The following is a 25,959-nucleotide window of genomic DNA, read 5'->3' on the forward strand; positions in this document are numbered from 1 at the left end:
CACTAGAGACCAATGATATCCCTGAAACTTCATATTAATGTGAACACGGCTTATACATTCTCTATAGACCAATGTTATCACTGACACTTCATATTGAAGTGAACAAAGCCTATACATTTACTAGGGACCAGCGATATCCCTAGCACGTCATATTTAGATGAACACAGCCTATACATTCACTAGAGACCAATGATATCCCTAAAACTTCATATTAAAGTGAACATGGCTTATACATTCTCTATAGACCACTGTTATCACTGACACTTCATATTCAGGTAAACTTGGCTCGTCTAGTCACTGGACCTAGCACAGTCCTTTCATATATATGAGAAGCCTATACATTCACTAGAGACCGGTCACATCACAAAGGCATTTTAAAAAATTAATAATTATAAGCACACACTGTCAATTCTGAGTTTCTTTACTCTTTCAAATATAAAATGTTAGGTTTACACCTTGCATCATACTGACAGAATCTCCTAAAACAAACTCTGAAATATTGGTATATTTCTACCCCTATTTTATGTAACCGATATCAACCAGTGTGTTTACTGACCTGCGGTCTTTGGTGGTGGGATTGGGTTTCTAAGATCTCCCTCTTCATTGAGTGATTTTGCCCTCTAAAAAGGTTTTAAGCTGAGTTTGGTGTGACATCTGGAGATGTGGGTGAGTTTAATACCTGCCTTGTATCTGCTACCTCTAACCGTCATTTTCTGCATGTCTGCAACGGTTATGCCATGCCTGCTAATCTAACCCAGCACAGTACCCCTGCCGAACGGCAGCGGGCAGCCGTGACACTGAAACTTGCTTGGACTGTGTATGCTTGTATGCCAATGTTTGTGCATAACTGGTCGTGTGACCCATGTCGTCCTAAAAACTGATATCCCTTCTAATGTTATATGTACAATAAAGTGCTAACAAGATGGCCAATGAATGGTATCCATTTACTAGGCAGCACTAGGGGATGATAATACAGCTTGGTCACAGTCACAAGGTAGCCAAAGACTCAATATTTAAAGTATATTAGAGCAATCAAAACTAAAGATGTAAAATTTATGGATAGATTTGCTAGAAGTTTATGAATATGACAATACTAAACCTACAATGCACAGAGGCATGATGTTTGGTCTCTAATGGAAAAGATTCACTCTGGTCCATGTATACCTACCTGTCCCACCCCTACCTCCGTGAATAGTACAACCTTTCTACCCCACTTCATCAGTTATTTCCCTCTCCCAGTTTGCTCCCCCGTATAGGCGAGGTATAGGAAATTGAGTCTGGTATAGCCCTTTATATGGAATGGCAGAGGGTCACCTAATATTCAGGCATCTGCTGCATGTTCTTGTGCAGGATAAGTGGTCTTGTATCTGCCCTGCCTATAGTACATAGGCTGCTTAGTCCCATCTATAACTTTGATCTCTCTGCAGCAGAGGGATGATGTCACTGCCACTTTCATTAATCTCATCCAATGTGACTATAGGGCAAGGCTTTTAAATATTTCTGTTGTCTAGAGTTCAGCTTTAATTTTCCTCTTTAACACATTGTCAGCTGTAGCATGACAGGTCCTCTTTAATATTTCTTTCCTCTTCATTCCTGTTTCTCACACAATGGGGTTCTGGTACCTCTCCCCCCTTTCCTTTGTCCCCTTCCTTTTTAAGGTCTCGGTGCTTATGGAAGAAAAGCGGAGCCTGATGGTGGAAAACCGAGCCCTCCGAGAACAGCAGCAGGAGGAGGAAGGAATGGGATCACCCCAAATGTTCAACAAGAAAATGCTTCTGCTGCAGAGTCAGATTGAGCAGTTACAGGAGGAAAACTACAGGTATCTGAGAGCTGGATTAGAGCCTGACAATGAGTGGCTGATATTTCTTGGTGCCTATCAGTAAAATTCTGGTATATACCGCTAAATACACCTTCCAGGTGTTTACAGAGCATACTGATGTTATATTATTTCGTCCTTGCAAAAATAGATCCCACCGTCCCTTGTTTCCCAATCACACTATAGGGTTAAACGTCTGATCACATAGTGTATTTCTGGATTGTAGGAAAAAACTGGAGCTCTAAGGCATTATACACAGACACAGAACATGCCTATGCCCAGAGCTTATTAGGCAGAGCCTTTCACTCATCTGTAGGCCTCTTCTTATTGGTTGTTACGAGTTATTGGACTTTAAACCTCATAAATTCTCTTGGCACAAGCCCAGCCTTTGATAAGGTGACTGCAAGGGAAAAAACACTTTAGATCACCATAATGAACATTACCTAACCACCTTTAAAGGTAATTGCAATGTGTTAACATAGAATATATAATGATGTGAATGTCAAGAGCTTGGTCCCATGCAGAAACAAACAGTCACAGAGATCTTGATCTGCCGGTTAGGCAGTTGGGTGACATCAATAATCTCCTCCCAGCCAGGCAGGGAGAAATCCTAGCACAGGTCTCTGAGTCTGGAGAAACTTTAGAGATAGGAGGGGTCCAGAATAAGACGTCTCCCTGCTGTCAGAATAATCGCATATTGCTTCCTAGGACAGAATATTTAGGGACCAGACATGGTAAGTAAGCTGTCATGGAGTTATTTACATATTGTTTGTTTGTAATATTAAACTGGCCAAAAAAAACTTCGTGTAAGGCTACACGTCAGATTATTCTCGTTCGAGAATCTCCTCGGAGATGATATCAGATGAGAATCTAGCGTGTGTACAGCGCTCGTACTGACGACCGTCCTGGCGGTTCCACGAATGAGAAACAATCATAATGAAAGTGAAGGGGAGAGAGTGCAGCGGGGTGCCGCTCCATTGTGCACTCCCCTCCTTTAGAGCAGAACAGCACTGTATGTTCAGCTCTCGTTCATGCATCGTGCAGTTTTTTATCATTAGGATCGTGAAAGATCCTTTCCAATGACAAATATTGCATGTGTATACCCAGCCTAATACAGAAGCACACCTTAGCACTTAGGCTAGATTCACACCTACAGTTGGGTTGTGATGTGTTTACTGCTACCTCATGCATAGACCTGCTGGCTATTGAGAGACACTACATGGTAGTATCTCCCTGCGGCAGCACCATAGGGGAATAAATAGGAGCTACTGTGAGCAGTACTAGTACTACCCACTGCTGCCAACTGTCACACGTGCAGACATTTGCTCTGGCGTTTGAGTGTTCTAGCGGCTGTCTAGGTGCAATGTGCCAGCTCGCGGTGCAAGGATTGCACATTTTGTAATAACCTCCTTGGGTTTGCAGGTTCTGTCTTTTTGTTGTAATTTCCCAATAAATTTTCATTTTTGTGGTTTCAACATCTAGGCTGGCTATGCTGCCTGGCGAGATCCCATGGAGCCTCCTTGTAGCCACCTTTGTGTTGCAGCTCCTGACAGGGTCTACAGCTCGACCTTCCAACTCTGCATTCATTGACATGCACGTGAAAGCCTAAATGACATTAGTCCACTCCCCCGCTCTATAATTGTCAGCAGCTCGGAATCTGATGGTTATGCTTTAGCTGGCACAAGAGAGAATGGGTCATGTTGTCCCAATAAAGATGATGTGACCTTGTGGTTCTCCATACTCTCTCCCCAAGTGGACGTTTAATTTTTCCCTTTCAGACCTATAAGTAGAAAAGGTCAAGATTTGCATGCAAGATTTGACTTCAGCTGTGTGGAACTCTGGATCCACTGCTTGTCTTGATATTTAGATAAAGTGTCTTTAGCATTTGCATTCCTTTAAAAAAATACTTTGCACAATTTGTTTTATTGCTTGTATTTGTGGCAGAGTTACTTTAAAGTCCTACTAAAGCGATTTTTATGATGGAGTTTGGATACCTTTTATGTTTTTATTGCCATCTTTGCATGCTAGGGAGATTCATTGTTGTTACCATAAATAAATTGATGCCATTAAAAATACAATTGTCTGTTAAGAGCAATCATTGTTCTCGGTATGCTGCAGGTTGGAGAGTGCACGGGATGACTACAGGCAGCGATGTCAGGAGTTGGATCGGGAGGTGCAGGATCTACAGCAGCGTAACCAGGATCTCACAGGCCTGGCACACGAGGCCCAATCACTGAGGGATGAAATGGATGTGCTCAGGTGAGACGGTACTTTTGAAATAATAATAATAAAAAAAAGAGATGGTGCCCTTCAAAGAACAATTATCCTTGAGATCTCAGTTCAACAATAAATAACTTTACAATACTGACTATATCGTTTCTGTGCTGTGACTGCTTCCTTGTGAGTCCATGGGACGTTTCCCTGAATATTGGTTAGGATCTTGGATACAGAGAAGCACAGACCTACATAAACAAATATTGGCGCACTGACCTCAGGATCATAGTGAAAAAATATTATTTATCTTTGTCAATGTCATCATGGAAATGAAAATGGCATGTGAATGTTTAAATATGTAATGCATTGTGGTCTTGAGGATTGTCTGTAGTTGGAGCAGCAGGTCAATATTTCATTTATCTATTTTTTTCCACTGGAAGAATAATGGAAAGTCCTGGTCGCCACAGACCTAACAACTCAATGTGCTTTATGCTGTCTGCATATACATTATAATGTTTAATACTTTTTTATTTTTTTTTTTATTTTTTTAAATGTATTTAATTTTTAGCTAAACATCTACAAAAAACATATCTCAAAGAACAACAGCAGCACAATATTGTAGATATATAAACCAAAAGAAAATAACACATCAGTTCCACATAAGACATTGCTACAAGTAATTATACTTTGTATAGTCCCTTAAGATTCATAAAAATATCTTAACACAATAAGTAATTATCATACCAAACCGTTATGAACATTTCCATGTGGCAGTCCCAGTGAAAAAACGATACAGTAACAATCAAATACATGGTCAAAATACTCTGTTCATAATATACCGGGTAGAGTATTCAAATTTTCCATAAATGGCAGACTTCTCAGGGAGCAGCAAAACCTTATCAACAAATGCCACTTACCGAAAAAGTGAGTGACATCAAAATCATCTTCCTGGTCTGCTTCCAGTAGTTTCCTGTAAAAAAGTCGGTTTCCAAGCTGTTTAAACCTCGGTTAATGTGGGTGGTCGTTAATAAACCCAAGAAGCCATGATGGCTCTTCTTGCTGCTAATAGAAAAATACTAGCCCATCTTTTGGAAACTCACCCTAGTGTATTATCGTTAATATGGTCCCAACTGCCAAATATACATAAAAGAGGATCCTTTAACCCTATGTATAACTTGTAATATCTTTTGCCAGGAGAAAGAGTTCTGCATTTGTTGCACTGGGGTTGCTTCTCCTTCTTGCTACTTTTTGTGGGTAGAAAACCTTGTATACCTGGTGCATTCGTTTAGGCTGAGTTTCTCACCAACTTTCGTTGGTCATACTTTAATATTTCATTTGATATGAGAGGTATCAAAATTGAATATATTGGTAATATAATAATAAATATGTAATTTATTTGTGTGTTAAATTGATTGGGGTAATTCAGCTGTACAGTAGACAGCAGCATTTACTATAAATTTTAATCTTTCATCACTGTTACCTCTCTTAAGGCACTCTTCTGATCGAGTGGGGAAGTTGGAGTCTCTTGTGGAGTCCTACAAAAAGAAACTGGAAGATCTGGGTGACCTTCGCCGCCAGGTGAAACTTCTGGAAGAGAGAAACACAGTTTACATGCAGCGCACCTGTCAGCTGGAGGATGAGCTTCACAAAGCACATGCATCTCGGGGACAAGTGGAGGGGCTCACCAGACAGGTAAGACTTCCAGTGGCATTAAAATAGTTGCTAGGTTTGCATTCATCATCTTACTGCTTGAATGTATTAATTCCGCTGGTATGTTTTTATACTTGTACAATGCAGATCCAGGAACTGCACAAGAAGCACTCATCAGAATCTCTGCGTGCTGAAAAATGGCAGTTTGAATTCCAGACTCTTAAGGAGAAGTATGAAGCCCTACAAAAGGAGAAAGAGGTGAGCCTGCATTATAATATACAGTGGGAGGCCCTTATTCCAGTATTTGGTTCATATGTGGCAGGAGCTTTATATCAAGTAAACTAAATGTAAAATAATCGGGCTGCTTTGGTAGAATAGGTTTAGACTGGGTGGGGTGAATAGGTGTTCCCATGCGGCTCCCAAAAGCTGACAACTTGCTCTCCACTCAGCCGTCCACACCACTGTGTAGCCATGGTATTGGTCTTGCAATGCAGTCTGGGTTATCTAAAGGCAGTAATCTTTATTTTGTGACTCCCTATTTCCATCTGTGTGCAGTAAAGGAGTCAAGGAGAATTCAGTTCACAAACTTTCTGCATCAGACATTCTTGTATGTAAATAACAGCTGTTTTCAAAAGTAATTGCAATTATAGTGACCCTATTTCTAGATTACAAAACGCAACCAATGCCTCCTCCCCCTCCTTTCTCGTAAAAGAAGCTATTGAATACTTTTGGACAGGTGTTGTTTCCATTCTTTGCACAGCTGCTATCTGACATTACTTGGTGTGGGAGGTGGTACCTCCCATTGTACACGACATAACTTCAGAAAAAAGTTTTGATAAAATTACAAGTTAGTGTTGTCACTTTGATTTATACTGGTATTACTTTTTATTTCAGTTTTGGGTGAATCAAGACTATTATTTTTTTGCAGTTGTTTGTAGTTTATGGCCTACGTCTCTGATCCTGTATGTAGTGGAGATGTGGACTTATACTTGTGTATTTGTCTCTGGTTGATAGTGTTTGAAGTCGTTTTTTGTATCTCATGTTAATATGTATTTGTTTTTTCTCCCCAGCGGTTGGTGGTGGAGCGGGACTCTCTACGTGAAACCAATGAAGAGCTACGATGTTCCCACCTCCAGCAGACATGTCTTGTACAGGGAGGTAGGTGGCTGTGACAACTTTCTTTTACTCCTGAGTGTTGAAGGGAACCTATTATTCAAAATAGAGCCCACCATTGCTGACATCAGTCTGAAAATGGTGGCTGTTATTCTGATTGTCAGTTTCCTTATTTATTGTGTCAGCGACTTGGATACAGCCATGGAAATGAGAAAACATTTTAAATGGTTGAGGTCCGTCATAAGCACCTGTTGATATACTCTATTCTCAGAAGCATCTGATCTCTGAGCTTGCCATTATTTCAGGACCTTTTTTATAAACACCACTTAAACTAAATCTCAAAGGGGAGGGGGTGCTGTATACGTTGTTTGTGTAATGTGTTCTCATCCTTCGCTGTTTCAGATGTTCTTCTCTCTGGGCCATCCCCTTCAGTGGAGAATTTGGCAGCAGAGATCCTGCCCGCAGAACTGAAGTAAGTCTGCCCAGCAATGTCTTTCTGTGATGTGCTGTGGGGTGGAGGAGTAGAAGCAGCCATGTTTATATGCAGCGCATGATTGCTGAGTCTGTGTGCCTGTAATCTCTGTCATAATTAGACCTTGTGCTGTCCTGGACCAACTAAATGATGGTGCAGTTTTTGTAAAGCTCCCCCCACTTGTTCCATCAGAACCTTTCAGTAGGTGGTATTACCAGGGTATGCTGTTGAAAATGGCAAACTGCTGTGTATGCATAATTACATTTTAATTTAAAATTCCACCAAACAAGAGCAGAGAGATGGGATCATACCTACTAATTAACATTTCCTACACCCCAGTACTACTGATTTTAGCCACAAAGGTCTAGAAGTAGACAGAAGAGGTAACCAAAATTAGAGAGTTTAAGTTATAAGGACTGTCCTGATTGTCAGCCATATGACATGGGATCCTAAAAAAAGTACCCGCTAATTCCTGTCCAGAAAAGTAAATGCCTGGAACCCAGTGTTTCACGTGACAACTAATTCAGGTATTAGTTTAAGGTATTTAGAGCTTGGGTAGGGAGAATGGAGTAAGGTTTAGGGTTTCTTTTTGAACACCCTATTCTTTACTTGGCCATTCACAGAATACAAGGCACTCTGTGATTGGTCAGTAGGAAAGAGTGCATCAAAAGCATAGCTCCCAGTATTGCTGCTTTGGAAGTACAACTCAGCTGTGGTGTTCATTGATGCTTAACTATGAATGCACAGCAACTGGGGGAAGGGGTGCTTTCTGTGGAACCTAAGAAGGTAACTTTTTAACTGTTTTTGTTCCTTGGCAATATACTTATGATTTATGCAGTCCTATAAGTCATGTATTTTACGAAGTTCTGTATGTCTACCAGGGAGTCAGTAGTTCGGTTGCAGCAGGAGAACAAGCGGCTGTGTGTTCAGGAAGGCTCATATCAGGAGCGCCTCAACGAGATGCAAAACCTGCTGGAGGAATCAAACCGGAGCCGTAACCGCCAGGAAAGTGAGAACCGGTAAGGCAAATATATATATGTCAGAAGACAGACATTTATTGTGGACTAATTGAACCATACTGCATGAATAATTACCTCATGTGTCACATGTTTACAGATTTAGTAGAAAGTTTCTAAAAGCTGTCCTTTTTATCATCTGAAAGTTGTTCCTAAAATCTACATTTTCCTAGGCTGAGATCATTTCATCTGTCTGCTTCAGGCAGGCTAAAGCATTGCATTAACCTCTTCACCCTCATTGATTAGACTGCAACAAATGAAAGGTTGAGTTGCTGCAACAAGTTCTGATCCATATCTGACATTTGTGAACACAGCTAAGGCTATGTATGCTCAGATGATCAACGTCAGAAGATTGTCGGCCGATTCGAGCCACAGGTCTTGTCTCAGACAAAAATCTGATGTCCGTCCGGTGTCCTTCATAGATCCGTCTTGGTGGATCCATGAACGATAGAAGACAAACTGCAATTGGAAGTGAAGGGAGGAGAGCGCAGCAGTTTGCCCGTCACTCGTTCTCCCCGTCCCCATAGAGCAGAACAGCGCTGTATGTACAGAGCTCATTCATTCATTTTTCAGTTGTTTGTAATTTGAAACGATTGTGAAAGATTCTTTTCAACCTCACAAAACCAAGTGTGTGTACATAGCCTAAGAACTGCTAACACAAATACACCCTGATTTTAAATGATTGATCTCTGAGCCAAATTCACAGTTCAGTAGTAGTAGATGATGACCCTGAACATAAATCACTACTTCTGGTGAGCAAAGCTGTTGAAGGCATTGTCACAATTGTACTGTGATCTTTTAGATTTATTAAATGGATGTATTGCACTTACACAATACTTGGCAAACATGCTCCTAACAAAAAACATAATCCGAAGCATGTAGATACCCTTCCAAATCATTACAATAAACAGAATCTTGTCAAAACCTTCCCAGTGAAGTGGAGACTAAATATAGGTTCAAAGGGAAGCCAACTCTAAAAATTCCTATAGCTTTTGAATGGTATGCCACATTTGTGATTGGATGGTGCCCACATACTTTTTATATTTTATATAACTCAACACAGAAATTATTTTAGGCTGGGTGGGTAGAAGTTGTAGTTGGGTGGTGTTTCATGTATTGTGATCCAAATCATCAGTAACCGCCCAAAAACAGCCAGATGGTTGCTGAAAAGTGGTGGTGCCGGGTGGTGCGCCCAGCTAAAAGGGTCTGTAACTTATCTAATGCCTTGCAAAAATGAGAAAGAATATTTCAATGTGCCATTGCTACCATTTAGCTACCTGGATTCACATGAATTCACATTTTTGTTGACTACAGTACTCAAGGATGAAGGTTAGGTTCTGAATTCCGGGAAATTATTGGGAGCCAAAGTCAGCCAGGATAATGGTATTCTGGATGTCCGCCATGTTGGCCCTGTCAGTCTCTTAATTTAGATTTATATTATTTTGACACTGGCTCTGATCTTGTTTCAGACTCTACCAACAGCAAATCCAGGAGCTCCGGGTCCAGGTGGAGGATCTCCAGAGACAACTACGGGAACAAGGCAACCGTGCTGAAGATGTGAGTAGAGCATGAATGTTTGTGTAGTGTAATGTGTATATCATATATGTAACTCTGACCTCTATAATATCCTCTCTTTTTGCAGTCATCGCAGCTGAAGAGGAAGCTGGAGGAACATCTGTAAGTGTGAACCTGCTAAACAAAAAAAAAAACAAAAACCCTTCAACATAATTCTTATTAAAAAACTTCTTTGTGGTAAAGCTGAATTCCAGCCTTCCCTTGAGGCTAGGTTGCAAGGCCAGTGACCACAGCCAGCTCTGACCATTTTCTAATTACTTTTACAATTTGGTGTTTTCTTTTATTAAAGTTCAAAATCTCAAATCATACCTTTAACCTATACAGAGAGCAGTAATATAGGACTATAAAAGAGTGGGGCAGGTGCCTAAGGTCCACCCTGATATTGGCAGCTAGGCTTCACCTTCACTGTATTATGATGGATGGTGGCACCTATTATAAGATTTGTTTTCTGATAACTTGCCATAGTTTTGTTCAGTGATTATGCACCACAAGCTGTTTGTAGCTAAATAGTTCATAAATGGTTTCAGCTTCTGTACATGTTGGCAAAGAAAGGGGGTGCAAGCTAAAGGCGATTTTTAGTCTATAAACTTTACCTTCTCTTTAACTTCCTCAGTGATATGCTGCATGATGCTCATTCTGAGCTACAGAAGAAGAGAGAGTATATAGAGACCCTGGAACCCAAAGCTGACCTGAACAGTAAGTAAATGTCACTTTTCATTTTGTCATCCAGTCTTTTGATTTACATTCCAGGTTCTCTCATGATAGTCTGTCCTTTCAAATCTAGGACCGCTTTAAAAAATCAGGCCCTATATATTTGGCATTCTGCTTGGGGTTCACGTTTACTTTGTTTTATGTTATGTTTGCTTAGTAATTACTTTGGGAATGTCATGGTGATTTGTATACTGGCTCTCTTTCCTTAGTGTCCAAAAAAGTGGATGAGTTACAACAAATCCTGAGGCAGAAGGAGGAAGACATGCGTGCCATGGAGGAGAGGTACAAAAGATATGTCGAAAAAGCCCGCACGGTGAGCAAGTCTTTAGTTATAGTAGTCCTGCAGCTTTATCTTTGATTGATCAGTTCCTAAAATGTTGTTCCTGGTCCTGCCTATATCTCACTCCAATATGTTTCTTGAACAGCAAATATTTTTTCCTGGCACACCTTCCATGCAATTTTAATTGCTATGATTTTTTTCTGAATGTAAACTCCTTTAATTTGACTCAAACTGTTGTTTGCGGATCCCAGTGTAATTTTTTTCTTTTAAGATTCCTTATATCATTACCTGGCCAGGTGTTGGGCTTAATGTGCTGGACATATTAGCAATCTCTTGTCATCTAGGCCTTCTGTAGCTTCTTTTCCTTTCCTATTTCATATAATTTAGCAATCTTTTCGAATCAGTTTGCCAGATTCCTAAACCTCTACAGCCTTTTTTCTGAGGGCCTTATAGAGCCCCCTGATCTCGTCACAATTACACCACAAACAAATAGCAAAGGGAACACCAGACCCTCAATATCTGAGGTTTATACAAAACTGGTTCCACTGGACCACCCCTAAAGATGGTCTTATTATTGGCACCTTATCTTAAACCCCTTTTTTCATTTAATTTGAGGTGGAAAACTCAGGGGTGTACTTTTTCCACACAAGGAATCTATATGTTTTTATCATTTAGAAAATAAGAATGGATACTCAATGTCAATTTTAGTGTATCTCATGGTCAAGAAGATTGCCCAACCTGTAGGTGATGTTTAAATGAGGATCCAATGTTTATCTGGTAAAGTATTTGGGAAGATTTCAATGAGATTTACTTACTTGTATAACATGACTGTATATTTTATAGTTTCTTGTCCAATAGAATTTCTTTTCCTTTTTTATTCCATACTTACTATTATCTTATTGGCACTTTCCCTGTTTAATGCTCTTGTCCGTAGGTGGAATATTTTGATGGTGCATGTACCTGGTAACAGTATTAGTTACAGGCTGTGGTACCATTACAGATGTTTATTTTATGTGCAGGTAATCAAGACTTTGGACCCAAAACAGCAGAATTACATCCCTCCTGAAATCCAAGCCTTAAAGAACCAACTGCAAGAAAAGGAGACCCGGATCCGGCATTTAGAGGTCAGCAAGACAGCTGCTAGTTTGTGTCTAAATAGTAAAGTAAAACTCTAAAAAAGTAAAACTGTTTTTTTTTTTTCCTATATATTGATCTATATATGTGTGAACTTCACCTAAATGGGTCAATGTGACCTTTTCAGGTCTTTATATTCTCCACGTGGGACAATAGGCAATTATCAGTATTGCAAAGTGTGATACACCCACAATGGGAGCGTTCTGCTGTATTGTTTTGTGCAAATAGGCTGACATGGGGACATCCATGACAGCTTGGCCTTACAGGAAATGGGTTGAATAATGGTGACTTTTATTAAACTTCCAGTAGAGAACCAGAAGCAAAATGGATCTTTTGCAGGAAACCTACTGAGTACTGTGGCCAGAGCTGCTTTTATTTACCAAATCATCTGTGTATTTTTTAAACTGGAGTTTTGCAATATTTAGGACTAGCCTTTATAAACCTTTTTAACTTTGAGGAACTCCTAAAATAATCAACCTCAGGGATCCCCTGTTAAAAGCAGACCTAAATTCAGTGCAGAGCCGCTCCTATAAGTCTTGATCGCCGCGGCAGAGCCTTCTAGGAAACCTACGTCACGCATCCAGGGAGGCTCAGTTCACAAGGGGTATTTTTACCTTTAAGGGAAAAGAGATGCCGATCTCAAACATGCTCAGTGAGATCAGTCCCCCCTCTTTACAGTGGGCTACGTCACCTGACCTCACACCTGCGCTGTGCGAGATCGAGTGACCTAGCTAGAAGACTGGAAAAGAAGATTTATGATGGCTTCCTCAGCGCCAGGACGAAGAAGAATTCTAGAACGACGTGGGACCAGATCAAGGGATCTGTGGGATAAAGGTGCTTTTTTTTTTTTTTTTTTTTTTTTTTTTTTTTTTTATTTTCACTTTAGTTCCGCTTTAAGATCAATTAATTGGGATTCAGTGGGTATAATGTTCCCTAAATTGGTGGCCAGTGGATGGTGCCTCCCTTACAGTGGTGGCTAGAATATCATCTTTATAGACCTCTATAAACATCATTAATCATGCAGCTGGCTCTATCAAGTAGTTTTGGTCCCAAAATGTTGCAGACAGTAACATATAGGAGGTCAGTCAGCCACAGCAACCCCTGAAGGAACCCTGGTTGAAAATCATTGTTTTAGATTAATGACAATTTTTTAAATCTTTTCTATTCATATTCTTTAAACAAAATGTTGATTTAACTTTTTTTTTTTTTGTTTTTTCACCTTATAGAATGACTTTGACAAGACAAAATCTCAACGAGATCAAGAGGAAAAACTTATAATAAGTGCCTGGTATAATATGGTGAGTGACAGTTTTCTCTATGAATAATTGTAGGTGATGTTGGTCTGTACGTCAGATACTTCTGCATTCCTAACACTGTGCAGAGGCTTCTCAACCACATTTACAACTGGCAGCTCCGGTCCACTGGGGTTTAGATGGAGTCTCTGTGGTTTGTACGCTGCCACTGATGCAATGGATGGATGATTAAATAATTCCTTTGGTGCAGGTAGAGGCAGAATACTTATATTACTGTAATCCAAGCACCTGCAGTCCCATCCTTTGCCTAGAAAGCTCTTGCAATCCAAGCTCCTGTGTTATGCTTACACCAGCTTCAGCCATAGAAGACAATGAGCCAATATGATGTTCTCCTAGCTAAGGATATTTGCATAACTGGACGTTAGGTTCATTGGCTTCCCTCTAAATTGACCTAGACTACATTAATGATATATGACTATAGTAGGGACATTAGATTGTGAGCTCCTTTGAGGGACAGTTAGTGACACAACTATGGACTCTGTACAGTGCTGCGTAATATGATGGCGCTATATAAATACTGAATAATAATAATAATAACAGAACCCAGGTTCATATTACCTTTTTAGAGCAGTGTTCTTCAACCTTAACATGGGGAACCCTTGAAATAACTTTCAGGTCTTCAGGGAACCCGGCTATAATTCTTATATCGACAGCTCACAGTATGATAAGCGTGATGGTCAGTGGGAAGAATATCTTACACTGCTGACCATTGGGAAGAATGCCACTCTTACTGATAGCCAAAAAAGATCATTTGGTATTAGTTAAACTGACCTGAGAGGCACAAACTGGTCATTGCTCAAGGAACCCCCAGCAACCTCTGGAGGAACCCTGGTTGGGGAAATCATGCTCCAGGTCCTCCTTTTTTAAGTTAAGTGGCAGATTACTAGCTTACACCCCCTAATTGAACCTTTTCTCTCTTTGCAGGGCATGGCACTCCAGCAGAAGGTCACAGATGAGAGGACTCAGGTCCCCAGTGGTGCCCAGTCCTTCCTGGCTCAACAGCGGCTTGCCACCAATGCCAGACGCAGCCAGCTTTCCCGCGCCTCCATTTTACCCAGATATACTAATGCCGAGAAGCGCCAGAGCCTTTCCTGATTCTTCTCATTTTAAAGCTATAGACATTTCAGAACAAACTACAGAATAGAAAGCTAGGCCTCTAATAAGCTATCAACTGCCAGGCTCTGTAACTAGGGAAAAGGGAATTCACTTGCTACCCATGATCGTCATTCTGCTTGGGTGCCTGGCATTTGTTTTTATAGAATGAATCTCCTCTAAAAGCCAGGGGGAGCTGCCTTTTATCTTTCGCTGCCTCTTTTTATTTAACGCCATGTAGATATAATGCTGAAACGTTCCTGCACTTATTCCCCTGCCCCACCTCCACTGTACAGGCAATCACTACTTTTTCACCTTTCTAATGAGGTATAATGATATATACTATGCCCCTTGTAATGCACAGATGGGCATCTTCTTGTCCTGCTAATTAGCCAACGTGTCAATGTGACATGCTGAACTTTTTGACAGCCTCATAAGAACTTCTGTTCAGCCAGTCAGCAGGAACAAAAGTGCCCACTTTCTTTATAAATGGTACTATTTAATGTCCTTTCAAAGAGTTAAAAATGATTTTATATAAGATTTTTAATACAGAGGAAATATTTTAAATTAAAAATATGGGCACCGTCCGTTTTGAAGGTTATATACACATTATATGTTCTTTCTATCCAGATGTAAGTTATTGAAAAAGTACCCGAAATATCAGCTAGTAGGTGACAGTTCTGTCCCTTGGCAGCCATGCTGGGGAGTGAGTTTATCAGGTCCAGAGTGATGGATTGCCACCTAATGGCTGTTTTGGTTCACTACAAGCTGAGAAAGTTTTTGGGAAACTTTTTTGGCACTTTACTAGTAAAGCACAAACCAAAGGCCTCTCCTAGGACACGGCCACCTTTTCTCCTCTTTCACAGAATTCTATTACAGCTGTTGTACAGATACTGCCAGCAGCTCCACATCCAGTATGAATTTTGTCCTTGTAACTCTTATTTGGTAATGGGCTATGTAGGGTGCAGGTTCCCAACCAATTAGTGTTTTGATTCATCTCCTCTATAAAACATGATTGGCTGGAATTGGGTTATCCTTATCCTCCTCATTTATTTTTTATTTCCTTTCAACAGAATTTCCCTGCACCCATAGGGGTCACCCAACAACTGTCATTGATGTCCTTTATGATTTTTCTTATTTATAGTTTGTGTCACGTGTGTACTATTCAGGTGTTTGTTCTTTTTTTTTTTTTTTTTTTTTTCTTTAAATCTTTTAACTTCTCTACAAACTATAACTATGATATTCTAAAATCTGTGAGCATATGCAGGATGCAGACACCAATAGCAAGCTGGAGAATATTTTCTAACGGTAACCCTTGTAAGGTATAGCAGGGACTTTCACCTGGATGTTTCCCAAATTGCAGAAGTGCTAGTTCTATTGTAACCTACCTTGGCACTAGCATTGCTTTTGCAAGGTAGAGCAGTACCAGCTCCAACCTGTGCTGGTTGGCATCTACAGCTTACATTTGGGTCCTTTTAACTGTGACATAATTATTGCTCATTGCACCGCCTCACAGATTGACATCATCACATAAAAGTACTGTAAGAAGATCGGTCCAATCTCCTGGGGACCCGCTGTGTTGTGTGAGAGCTTTGTGTGTTTCTGTATAGGACTTGGAGGTTCCTACACACTTAAACTTTCCAAGCTTGTTCCAAGGAGGTGAAACTAAAAGCACCGCCATGGAATATGCAGGTCGTCTCTCCTGACCTGGGGCTCTGCTGCATGCTTGGTGCAGGTCAGTGACTCTGACAGCAGCCATAGCTCCTATGCTTATTTGGTCCCCTTTAAGTATTTTTCTGCTTTGGTGTTGAGTAGACCCGGTCCTCAGTAAAGAAATACACTTATACTTTTTTACCATCATTTTTCAGTAGACTGTTTGTATGCTTTTGGTTTTGTCCTTATATATGTAAGCTGTGAAAAGCAGTTCACTCTAGTTTTGCCATCTTTGTCTATATAGATGTTTTACCTGGATTTTGTGTTCTTCCTCTCTTATTCCTTCAAGGTATGACATGGGGCATCATTGTATCAATAACGTCATAGAAGCTTTGCTTTCAGTTAGATTCTTATGGTCATCTTAATTAGCACAAACATCTTTTTATAAGTTATAGCGGAACTTAAAGTATATAGAGTTGATGCTGTATGAGTGAGCAGCCTGTCGGTGGTGCTATCATCATTAGGATTCAACAGGTAATAATTCGACCTTTGTAGAACTAAAACTCTCAGCATGCCTTGTCAGCCATTGGCTGGTGTAGCATTTTGGGAAGGATGTACTGCTTTTCCTTCACGCCCGTACAAATCTCGTTCGTGTTTTTTTTATCAGTATTTCTAGTGTAATGTCATTCTGAGTTATAAAGTTTAAGTAGCCACAATTTATTTATAGATGGGATGTTGAGGAAGCTTGAAGACTCTTGTAGCTGCTGTTTGTTCTTCTTTAGTCATGTTGTTTTTAAACTGTCAACTTTTATACACTACAAATAAAGTTTTATTTCTCTTTTTATCTAATCTGTTTTTTTCCTAACTTCAAGACTTGCAGGGCCAAAAAAAAAATACCTAAGTACTTGGGGGCAGTGTTCTGATCTGGGGTGTGGCAGGCCATGTTCTGGGGTCAGTGTTGTGATTTAGGGGGGGGCCTGTTGGAGGCAGTGTTGTACTCTAGGGAGGGGGGAGAAGTTGATCAGGTCCAGGTTCACTACTGTTATGTGCCCAAAAAATTTCAGCTGACTCCCTGAAAATTCTCAATGATAGGTTTCTCCATCAATAGATTTTATCCTACGATATCACGGGCATACTCAAAGATGACAATGCCAGGATTCACTGGTATCAGGCTGTGAAAGATTGGTTCAGAGCATGAGACATTCAGACCTGAACCCCATTGACCATCTTTGGGATGAGCTGGAGAAAACATTGCAGTCCAACTCCTCCATCATCAATACAAGATCTTAGTTTTGAATTGGGTATACTCTTCCACATTTTCATGGCGATCATACTAATCTCAGGTTTTTTTTTCTTAGGCTCCAATCATTGCATGGTGCACTCTTGTGTCTAGAAGCATGATTAATATTTGAGCGTTGGGGCTTATTTACAAATGATTGTATGCTTGTGGGATGCCATCCTTCTTTCCTAATTAATCTTCTAGGTACACTTGGTTTTGCTGGCTCTGTGGCTCTTTTTGGTAATTACTTTTTTCCCCCCCGCTAACGTGCCATCAATTCAACCTTTGTCAAATTCTCCTCAATCAGCAAGGGTGCAGTACAAATTTGCATCCACCAGAACAAAGAGCCCCAGACATATTTCAGCCTAAATACCACTAATTACTATTAAACATGTTGGTGCTATAATAAATACTATTATACCCCATTAAATAGGGATTGCAAATGACACTGCACTGAAGAGCTTACAATCTAAGAGGATACAATCAGCTGCCCCATCCAGTAAACCTTAGTAAGGGGAGGAGGACTAGCAGAAGTGTCTGTAGCCACATTATAGGGAAGGGGCCCCAGAAAACCAAAAAAAAAGGAGCCAGGTGTAGAGCCAGATTAAGAATGGCAGCTGTCTGTGCAAGCAGAAATTTAAATTTGTTACAAAGCTGTAGAAAAGGTTACTTTGAGTTGTTTTTACTGTTAACTTTTGAGTAGTGCATCACCTTTACATGACTGCTATATTGAACAAATGTTTTGCTGCTTACCAGGTAAATTGTGTGAGTACTATAAATGATCAGTTTGGCCTTGTTACATAATTATTCAATACAAATACAATAGTACCATATCAGTAAATTTGTGCTACCCCAAGCATACACCCTAAATAATAAAAGAACCTTAGCATAGGCCAAGCTGGGGGTAGAGCCAGCAAGGATTATGTGCACCCTAAAACATTAGGAACCCTTACTGAGGCATGCTGGAGGTGGCATTTACTGGATAGTAAAATTTTTTTTTTGGAAACTGATAAGTTGGCAAATTTTTTTATAAAAAAAAGTGTTGTAGGACCCTATTTATTAAAGTGCAACCCATTCATTTTGGAATGCATGCACAGAGGTGTGTTTAATCAATATACCTATGGTAGTGAGTCTGTAGTTGTATCCTACACACCTGTTCCAGGTAACAGGTGAGGTGCACCTGCCATGACAGATCTATGAACAGCTGTTACTAACTTCCAATTTAGTTATTTGGCAGTAATTCTGATCCATAGGTGATTTACCTGGAACGGATATGCAGATGAGCAAGGATCAGAAAACCTAACATGCATATGGTTTCTAGGTGAGAGTTTAGAATGTTGGTCAGGTGATCACACCTGTACCTAGAAAACTAGTTTATAGAAGGCAGTCAAGGTGACAACTTTCCCTCCCTTTTGTTGCTAGTAGCATTCTAAGGAGAAGACAAAAAGGAGATTAATGTAATGAGCGCCCCTATTATCTCATGGCAGGTTCCCTTTATCCTGCAAAGTACTAGAATACTTTGCAGGAACCCATGGAACCAGTATAGCTGAAGACATCATACACAGAATTTCTAACAATGTTTTATTTAAGATGGAAGAACTAAGTGCTTTAACCTCCAGAGCAAGGAGGGATGGAGTGTCAGCATGAATACAACAAAATCAGTGCAGATCAGGGGGTCCTCTTATCACAGGGGACATTCACATCTTATGGAGTGGAGTCAGCTCAGTTGTTTGCAGAGAAGTACTGTTTGCTCTCCTTCACGGTGGGTTTGATGGTGCTGCTTCCTGGCCTCCATCCTGCAGGGCAAACTACAAAAAGAAGAGACCGCAGTGGTATTAAACATCGGCTCTGGGAGGAAACCTCTGAATCTATGGCGAGGAAAGGTTTCATGCATGTTACTACCACATTCATGACGTTCCTACTCATGATGACTTATGTGCACAGCTCCCAAGTTTTCCCCCAATCCAACTCATTGGAGAAATTTGTTGGCTCCTGCACATTGGGTTCCTAATGACCCACCACCCCCAGGGTCCACAGCCCTGACTGGCAGCTATTGTGAATCCCAGCTTACCCTCTCCATGCTGGTCGGTAAACTGGAAGGCTTGCACCAGACGGAGGACCTCATCCACAGAGCGGCCAACTGGCAGGTCATTGATGGTGATTTGGCGGAGGATTCCTTTGCCGTCAATGATGAACAAACCCCTGAGAAAAGCAAAGCATGGTCAGTGCCTGGGGCTAGAACACTATGCAGATGTCTGAATGGTAAATGTATCCTTAACCTTATTTTCAGGTCTTACCTGAAGGCAACACCATCTTCCTCCTTTAGCACACCATAGTCCCGGGAAATGGAGTGTTTCAGATCAGACACAAGGGGAATGTTCATGGGTCCCAGACCACCTTCTTTGCGAGGAACGTTGGTCCTGAAGGAAAGTTTTGGAGAGGATTAGTGAGCTGGCTTGCAGAAATTTGTTTTCAGATACCCAGAAAAGTGTTTAACGGATCTGCTCAAGGCTCCCTACAGCCTGCATACATGAGGGTGAAAGGGAAACTTCTGTACACAAACCCCATATGCAATTCTATAAAATGAATTGAGAATCAGGAATTTGTTTCTACCCTTTGAAGACTTTAAACTTTCAAAGTGTGCAGGAACCACTAGTGGAAATCTTAAGACCCTATTAATATAAAGGACAAGGAAGTATAATGCAACCTTGGTGGGGGGACCAACTCATGCAAAAGGAAGTGACTGACCTGCTGGCTAATCTGCTGAACTACACTGAAGGACAGACATCATGCTGCCAAACTTCCTCCCCATATACCTGCCTGTACCCAAACCACATCCAAAAAACAGGAATTCCAGGTACGAGAAACTGGTGGCTGGAAATGTCCTCCTAGAATGGCAACATATTTGTGTCCCATTCTGGTGAACAAGCTGAACCCTGCAATCAGCTTCTGTCCAGTTCGTGCAAATCTTCCCTGTGGGGTGTATTGCAAGAACAGCCAGCAAGCTTAAAATTTCTTTGGCCAGGTATATTTCCCACCAAGGCTGACCTTAAACTGCCTTTGCAATCACATTTATAGGATTATTCTCTCTCCTTTTACCTCTGTAGGTCAGTTTATTCACTGGTGACTCCTGAAAAGATTTGATGCTTTTTGCTATGGAGGACTAGCTTTGTAGTTTATGCATTGTATAGGATGATGTGTATATGATCAGATATGTTCATTAAATTGAGCTCCTTTGAGGGACAACTAGTGACATGGCTATGGACTTTGTACAGCACTGTGTATTTTAGCACTATATATAAATACTGTGTAATAATAAATACAAAAAAGGTAAAGTTTTGTATTATGATTTACACTTATTATACTCTATGTTCATTTCAATCTCTTGCAACACCTTAACATGCTTATTAATTGCAATCTCATCTTGAAATGAACATTGTTCAGAAAGTTCTGTTTCACAACTGTTTGAACTTTGTTCCCCAATCTTTATCGTCAAAGCGGCCAGCCTTTGAATAACTTTGTGCACCTTATCTTTTATATGCAATTAAACTGTCCAATATTTTTAAACTACTTGCACAAATATGGTTTAGATGAGATTGCCAATACATTCCATTGCTGAATAAATGAAAGCCCCGCAGTTTCCTTTGTATAGATTACTCAGGCATAAAACTTCACCGTTAACACCGGAGCAGATCTGCAGTCACCTGATAAGCAGTAAGAGGAACGGCCAGCACTGTACTGGCTGGGTGGAGAATAGCAGAACCCTGCAGAGATAAGGAGAACATCGGCCACCTCCACACCCTGCCGCATTCTGCTGAGTCTTCACGTCTCATGTAATATTCATGGTCAATGACAAAAGCACTGAACAAGCCAGAACCTCCGCATGCCGTACAGAACGTGGGAGACTTTGACAGTTCGAATGAAATTTGTAATAAAGTATACAAGTCAAAACTTTAGGTTTTCCCAATTTACAGGATAAAATTAGCCAGGGCTTGCCATGTATCCAATTACCGTCCTGGTAAAGGATTCACTAAAGCTAAATATTCTTGGTTGTCACCAAACTCGTCGCCTTTAACATTTATCACTTCCCACTAGTCCAGTGGGAAAATGTTGGGTTTTTTGCATGACTGACCTGTGACTATGGTCTGTAGGACAATTGTATGATATCTCCAATAATGAAACCAGTTAAAATCTGATTGGTGCTCTAATCTGCTTTTTTTTAATGGCACAGAATTGTGTTCTCCTTACCGCTGACCCTCTTATTGAAGACTTTGCACGCTGCAACATTCATTGTGCAGTAAGACTGAACACATTATTTGCATGGAGTCATTTGAGAAGCCCCAGTGATTTTAGCCCTGAACCACAGGGGTCTTTAAAGATCATTTAAGGCAAAATGAAAGGATCCTCTTAATCAGTCAATGCAAATACCTTGTATCAGCAAAGAGGTCCATGACCCAGCAGGAGCAACTAACAAAAGCCTGTCAGTATTAACATTGCATTTCTATCCAAAAATTCCAAATTCTTGCACCAATGCATTGAAAGCTTGGACATTTCTTCTGCTCACTGTCCTCCCCAGCCTCTTTCAGATGGGTGCACCACCCGGCTGTTTTAATGGTTACTGAAAAGTTAGGTCACAATACAGGGACACTGCCTGCCTACAGCGTCTTCCCACCAAGCAATAAAAAATTTGGGGGGAAGAACACTGCTGCTTATTTACCATGCGAGGTGGCTGAAGTGGGAGTCTACGGAAGCGGCGATGACCTCACAGCCGATCTTACGGAAATCCTCGGCGTGTTCACTGAAAGCGATGATCTCCGTGGGACAGACGAAGGTGAAGTCCAGGGGATAGAAGAAGAGGACAACATATTTACCTGCCAAAGAGAACCTGCGTTAGCTTTGCACAAGACTACCTGCGTTCTGAATGGTAATGACTGGAAAGCTATGGTCACCAATGGCTTGTGATTCCAAAAAGGCCTCGGGAGGGTGAAATAAAAACCAACATAGATCAGGTCTTACTGCAGAATAACAATTCAAAAGTAACACTGTATGAATAAAAGTTATCCCCTGCTAGTGTCTCCCAGAAGGAACAGCAGGAGCTTTGTTTCCCCTTTAGCTTTATTTTCACATGAGCAGGTAATCTGATCATAGGAGAGGAATAAAAAGCAGGCGGCTGCTATGGGAGGGAATTCAGTGCTGAGACTATAAACTAGAGTTATGAAAGACTACAGAGGGATGTGTAGTGTAGTCTAGCACATATTAAATGAAGTTTATTACAAAAGTAGTGGTGACTGCAAAAGGCGTCAGTAAATTTAACATTGAGTGAAATACAGCATCAGTGGAATTCCAGAATTACTGTTCTGTTGAATATGTATTATTGTATGTTTTCTGTAATCATTATTCAATTTTATCTGTCTTTAACCTTAAAAAAACTATCATGAGACTTTAATATAATTCCTGCAAATCTCTTTTCTGTAAGTAACTTGTTAATGTGGTATTGATAGATGGGATTCAAACTTTTCTAGATTTTTGGCCATTAAGTGTTGGGAATAACAAGCTTTGCTATAGAACTGGGCAGGACTGAACCCAGCATGGAACTGCAATGCTTTATCAGTTCACTCCATGAAGTTAGCTCATTAGATTTATGACCGGATCAACATATCTGTATTTGTAGTGTTTTTATTGAGAAATCATGATGAATTGACCCCGGGTTTTCAGCTTTTCGTTTCATATTTAGCGTCACGGTTTTAAAATGTGAGGGTGACATCACCTGTGTACCCTGGCATATGGTGCCAAGTCAACTGCCCATCAACCAAACATTACTATAGACAATTAGTTCTAAATATTGTTACTTTTTATTTTAACGACAGCACAGGGTGTCTCTGCACCTATCAATGTCTCCGCAAGCACCCTCGGTATCCCAAATCCTAAACCAAATGCCTCAAGCTGGTCCGACTTTTGTCAATGGCAATACCCACACATAGAAAGGAAGCAAAACACCAGCATTGGTGCCTATCCCATGCCTTCCCCCCCCTTCATGCAGCTTTACCGCTCACCTCTGTAGTCTGACAGCTTAACTTGTTTGAATTCTCCATTCACCACAGCCGTAGCCTCAAAATCTGGGGCTGGCTTCCCGATGTGAGCGTTCCCTGCAGACATGATTCCACCTGTAAGACACAAATGACATACAACCCATGAGACAGCTGAATAAAATGTATGCATAGAAGTGTCCCAGGTTTTATAAATGTTAACTAGCCAAGAACCTCATTCTTCTGGTATGAGAATTTATAGCAAACCTTACCGTGTAAATGCAATCCTATAAATGGTTTATAGCTGACAAAGTCCAACTCAAACTTTACCAGGATGTGTTGGATCTCAAATGTATGTGAGGGTTCCATCATGTCAATGGCACCTGTAATACTAACCTTGGGGTAAGCAAGCTAGATATCAGTCCATGGTTTCTCAACCAACGTTCAGTGGACGCCTAGGGTTTCCCCATAGGTTGTAGGGAAAACCATAAATTGAGAAATGAAGGTATTCCAAATAAACACTGATCAGGAATATCTTCTCTTTGCCCAATCAAGGGTCGTTCCACTTCATGCCAATGGAAACACTGCCCGCCATTTACAACAGCTCTGCCCATTACTGTATACAATTCCAATGGGCTGCTGGTTGTACGAGCTTCTTACGGAGTTATTATACAGAATTTATAGCACCAACATATTACTGTCTGTATAGACAGTGACACAGGAGGCGAGGACCCTGCCCAGAAGAGCTTACAATCTAGGAGGTAGAGGTAGTAACACACTAGGAGGGGTATATGGAACTGTGGGAAGTACTGAGGGTTTAGGAGACAGAAGACAGGTAAGTTGAAAAGATGGGCTCTTAAATGTGAAATAGGAGCAAGCTGAATAGGACGAGGAAGACCATTCCAGAGAGTCGGGGCAGCTCTAGAGAAGTCTTGGAGCCGTGTATGTGATGAGGTTATGAGTGAGGAAGTCAGTAGTAGGTCATTGGAAGAGTAAAGAGAGCGGCAGGGGGAGTATTTTTTTTTACCAAGTCAGAAATGTAAGTGGGACAAGAACTGTGTAGAGATTTGAAGGCAAAGCAAAGGAGCTTGAATGTTATTCTAAGGTGAAATGGAAGCCAATGGAGAGAACTACAAAGAGATGTAGCAGAAGAGGAGCGGAGGGAAGGATGGATGAGTCTGGCTGCAGCATTCATGATAGATTGTAGAGGAGAGAGTCGGGTTAGTGGAATACCAGAGAGGAGGAGGTTACAGTAGTCCAGACAAGAGATAAGAGCGTGTACAAGGAGTTTGGTGGTCTCAGGGGACAGGTAGGGGCGGATTTTGGAGATGTTGCATAGGTGAAAGTGACAGGACCTGGAAAAGCTCTGAATATGGAGGGGGTAAATGAGAGGGCAGAAAAGAAGGTGACACCAAGACAACATGATGAATAACAGTGTTAATAATAGTTAGGAATAAAACTGGGGGAGATTGGTCTACTAGATTGTAAGCGCTTCGGGGCAGGGTACTTTCCTACTGTATCACTGTCTGTATTAGTCTGTCATTTGCAACCCCTATTTAATGTACAGCGCTGCGTAATATGTTGGCGCTATATAAATCCTGTTTAATAATAATAGGCATACTATTCTGTAAGTGCAGCAAGCAATAATAGGATAACTTGCCAAATCTCCAGCAACATCACAGGTCAGCATGCAACATTAAATGCAACGTATTTTGTAATTGCATTTATCATCACAGTACAGCAATGGAGAAGCAGGACTGGTATAGAATGACACTGCATATAATAAAGAGAACCTGTAACAACCTGGATTAAATATGACATCAGCAATACAAAACTAGCACAGCCACACAATGCATTCTATAATTATAGATATAAAATGATAAGGTAGAAGGTATTTATAGAAAGCTGAATGAATGACAGCCCTCTGCAGTATCCCCTTCCAGGAATAATGAATGGACACAGCTTGTTGCTTTGTTCATGCAGAGCACGAAGCAGGTTATATATTATTTCCCCCAGCATCATACTGCATAAATCCTCCTTGGCAAAGTGTCACCATACACCCAGCACACACTCCATTCTCACCTCCTCTGCTCAGTGTCAGCACACGATGTAAGGGGCCCGCTACTGACCTTTCCTTTTATAGCTGCAGGCTGTACCACTTGACAGAGGGAGCCGCCTGTCTAGTCTATCACAGCTCTCTGCAATAAAAAGCAGCGAAACGACTCGTTTATTATGTGTTGATAATAATGGAAGCTAAAGGTACGGTCAGGTTGTTCCAGGACTAATGGGATGATTATAAAGGTAAAAGGAAAAAGACGGCTCCCCTATTCTTCAGGGACATATGGTTTCGCCAGCACCTGCCGCCTTTCGCGCCCCTTGTGAGGATTTTTGTGGAATCCGGTGCGGTCTGATGGACTAGGGTCACGTGGTGCGGTGTGATCACGTGACGTGTCATAAGCCTGGGGATGACTGCTGCATATGTGACCAGGCACATACATGTACAGCTCAAACTTCATACATAGTTTATGTAAGATAACCAGCTGCCTTATTTATAATAAAAGTGCATTATAGGTATAAAATAGTATTATTATTATTATAATTACACAGGATTTATA

The 25,959-nt window shown here is 40.9% G+C and overlaps 2 protein-coding genes across 3 annotated transcripts in view; one reads left to right on the forward strand and one right to left on the reverse strand.

Moving 5' to 3' along the window:
- Window positions 1-16,883, forward strand: part of HOOK2 (hook microtubule tethering protein 2) — a 33,829-nt gene extending 16,946 nt beyond the window's left edge. Inside the window, exons 9-22 of the mRNA XM_072399492.1 lie at window positions 1,659-1,819; window positions 3,935-4,075; window positions 5,521-5,722; window positions 5,828-5,938; window positions 6,751-6,838; window positions 7,196-7,265; window positions 8,147-8,284; window positions 9,751-9,838; window positions 9,924-9,958; window positions 10,470-10,552; window positions 10,777-10,880; window positions 11,867-11,971; window positions 13,208-13,279; window positions 14,219-16,883. Of these exons, the coding sequence (XP_072255593.1) occupies window positions 1,659-1,819; window positions 3,935-4,075; window positions 5,521-5,722; window positions 5,828-5,938; window positions 6,751-6,838; window positions 7,196-7,265; window positions 8,147-8,284; window positions 9,751-9,838; window positions 9,924-9,958; window positions 10,470-10,552; window positions 10,777-10,880; window positions 11,867-11,971; window positions 13,208-13,279; window positions 14,219-14,389 (1,569 nt within the window). The 3' untranslated portion in view covers window positions 14,390-16,883. The remainder of the gene's footprint in view (window positions 1-1,658; window positions 1,820-3,934; window positions 4,076-5,520; window positions 5,723-5,827; window positions 5,939-6,750; window positions 6,839-7,195; window positions 7,266-8,146; window positions 8,285-9,750; window positions 9,839-9,923; window positions 9,959-10,469; window positions 10,553-10,776; window positions 10,881-11,866; window positions 11,972-13,207; window positions 13,280-14,218) is intronic.
- Window positions 16,884-18,885: 2,002 nt separating this feature from the next.
- PRDX2 (peroxiredoxin 2) lies at window positions 18,886-25,642 on the reverse strand. 2 transcript variants are annotated; one of them, XM_072399494.1, is made up of 6 exons: window positions 25,474-25,642; window positions 23,372-23,482; window positions 22,036-22,189; window positions 19,616-19,738; window positions 19,390-19,520; window positions 18,886-19,126 (listed from the first exon to the last, which is right to left on the reverse strand). In XM_072399494.1, the coding sequence occupies exons 2-6, from the start codon at window positions 23,472-23,474 to the stop codon at window positions 19,041-19,043; spliced, it is 597 nt and encodes a 198-aa protein (XP_072255595.1). In that variant the 5' UTR covers window positions 23,475-23,482; window positions 25,474-25,642; the 3' UTR covers window positions 18,886-19,040. The 2 variants fall into 2 exon arrangements, with proteins under 2 accessions (XP_072255595.1, XP_072255594.1); XM_072399493.1 differs by having other exon boundaries at window positions 25,427-25,561.
- Between the last annotated feature and the right edge of the window lie 317 nt (window positions 25,643-25,959).

Source organism: Pyxicephalus adspersus, chromosome 2, assembly GCF_032062135.1.
Source record: "Pyxicephalus adspersus chromosome 2, UCB_Pads_2.0, whole genome shotgun sequence".
NCBI lineage: Eukaryota > Metazoa > Chordata > Amphibia > Anura > Pyxicephalidae > Pyxicephalus > Pyxicephalus adspersus.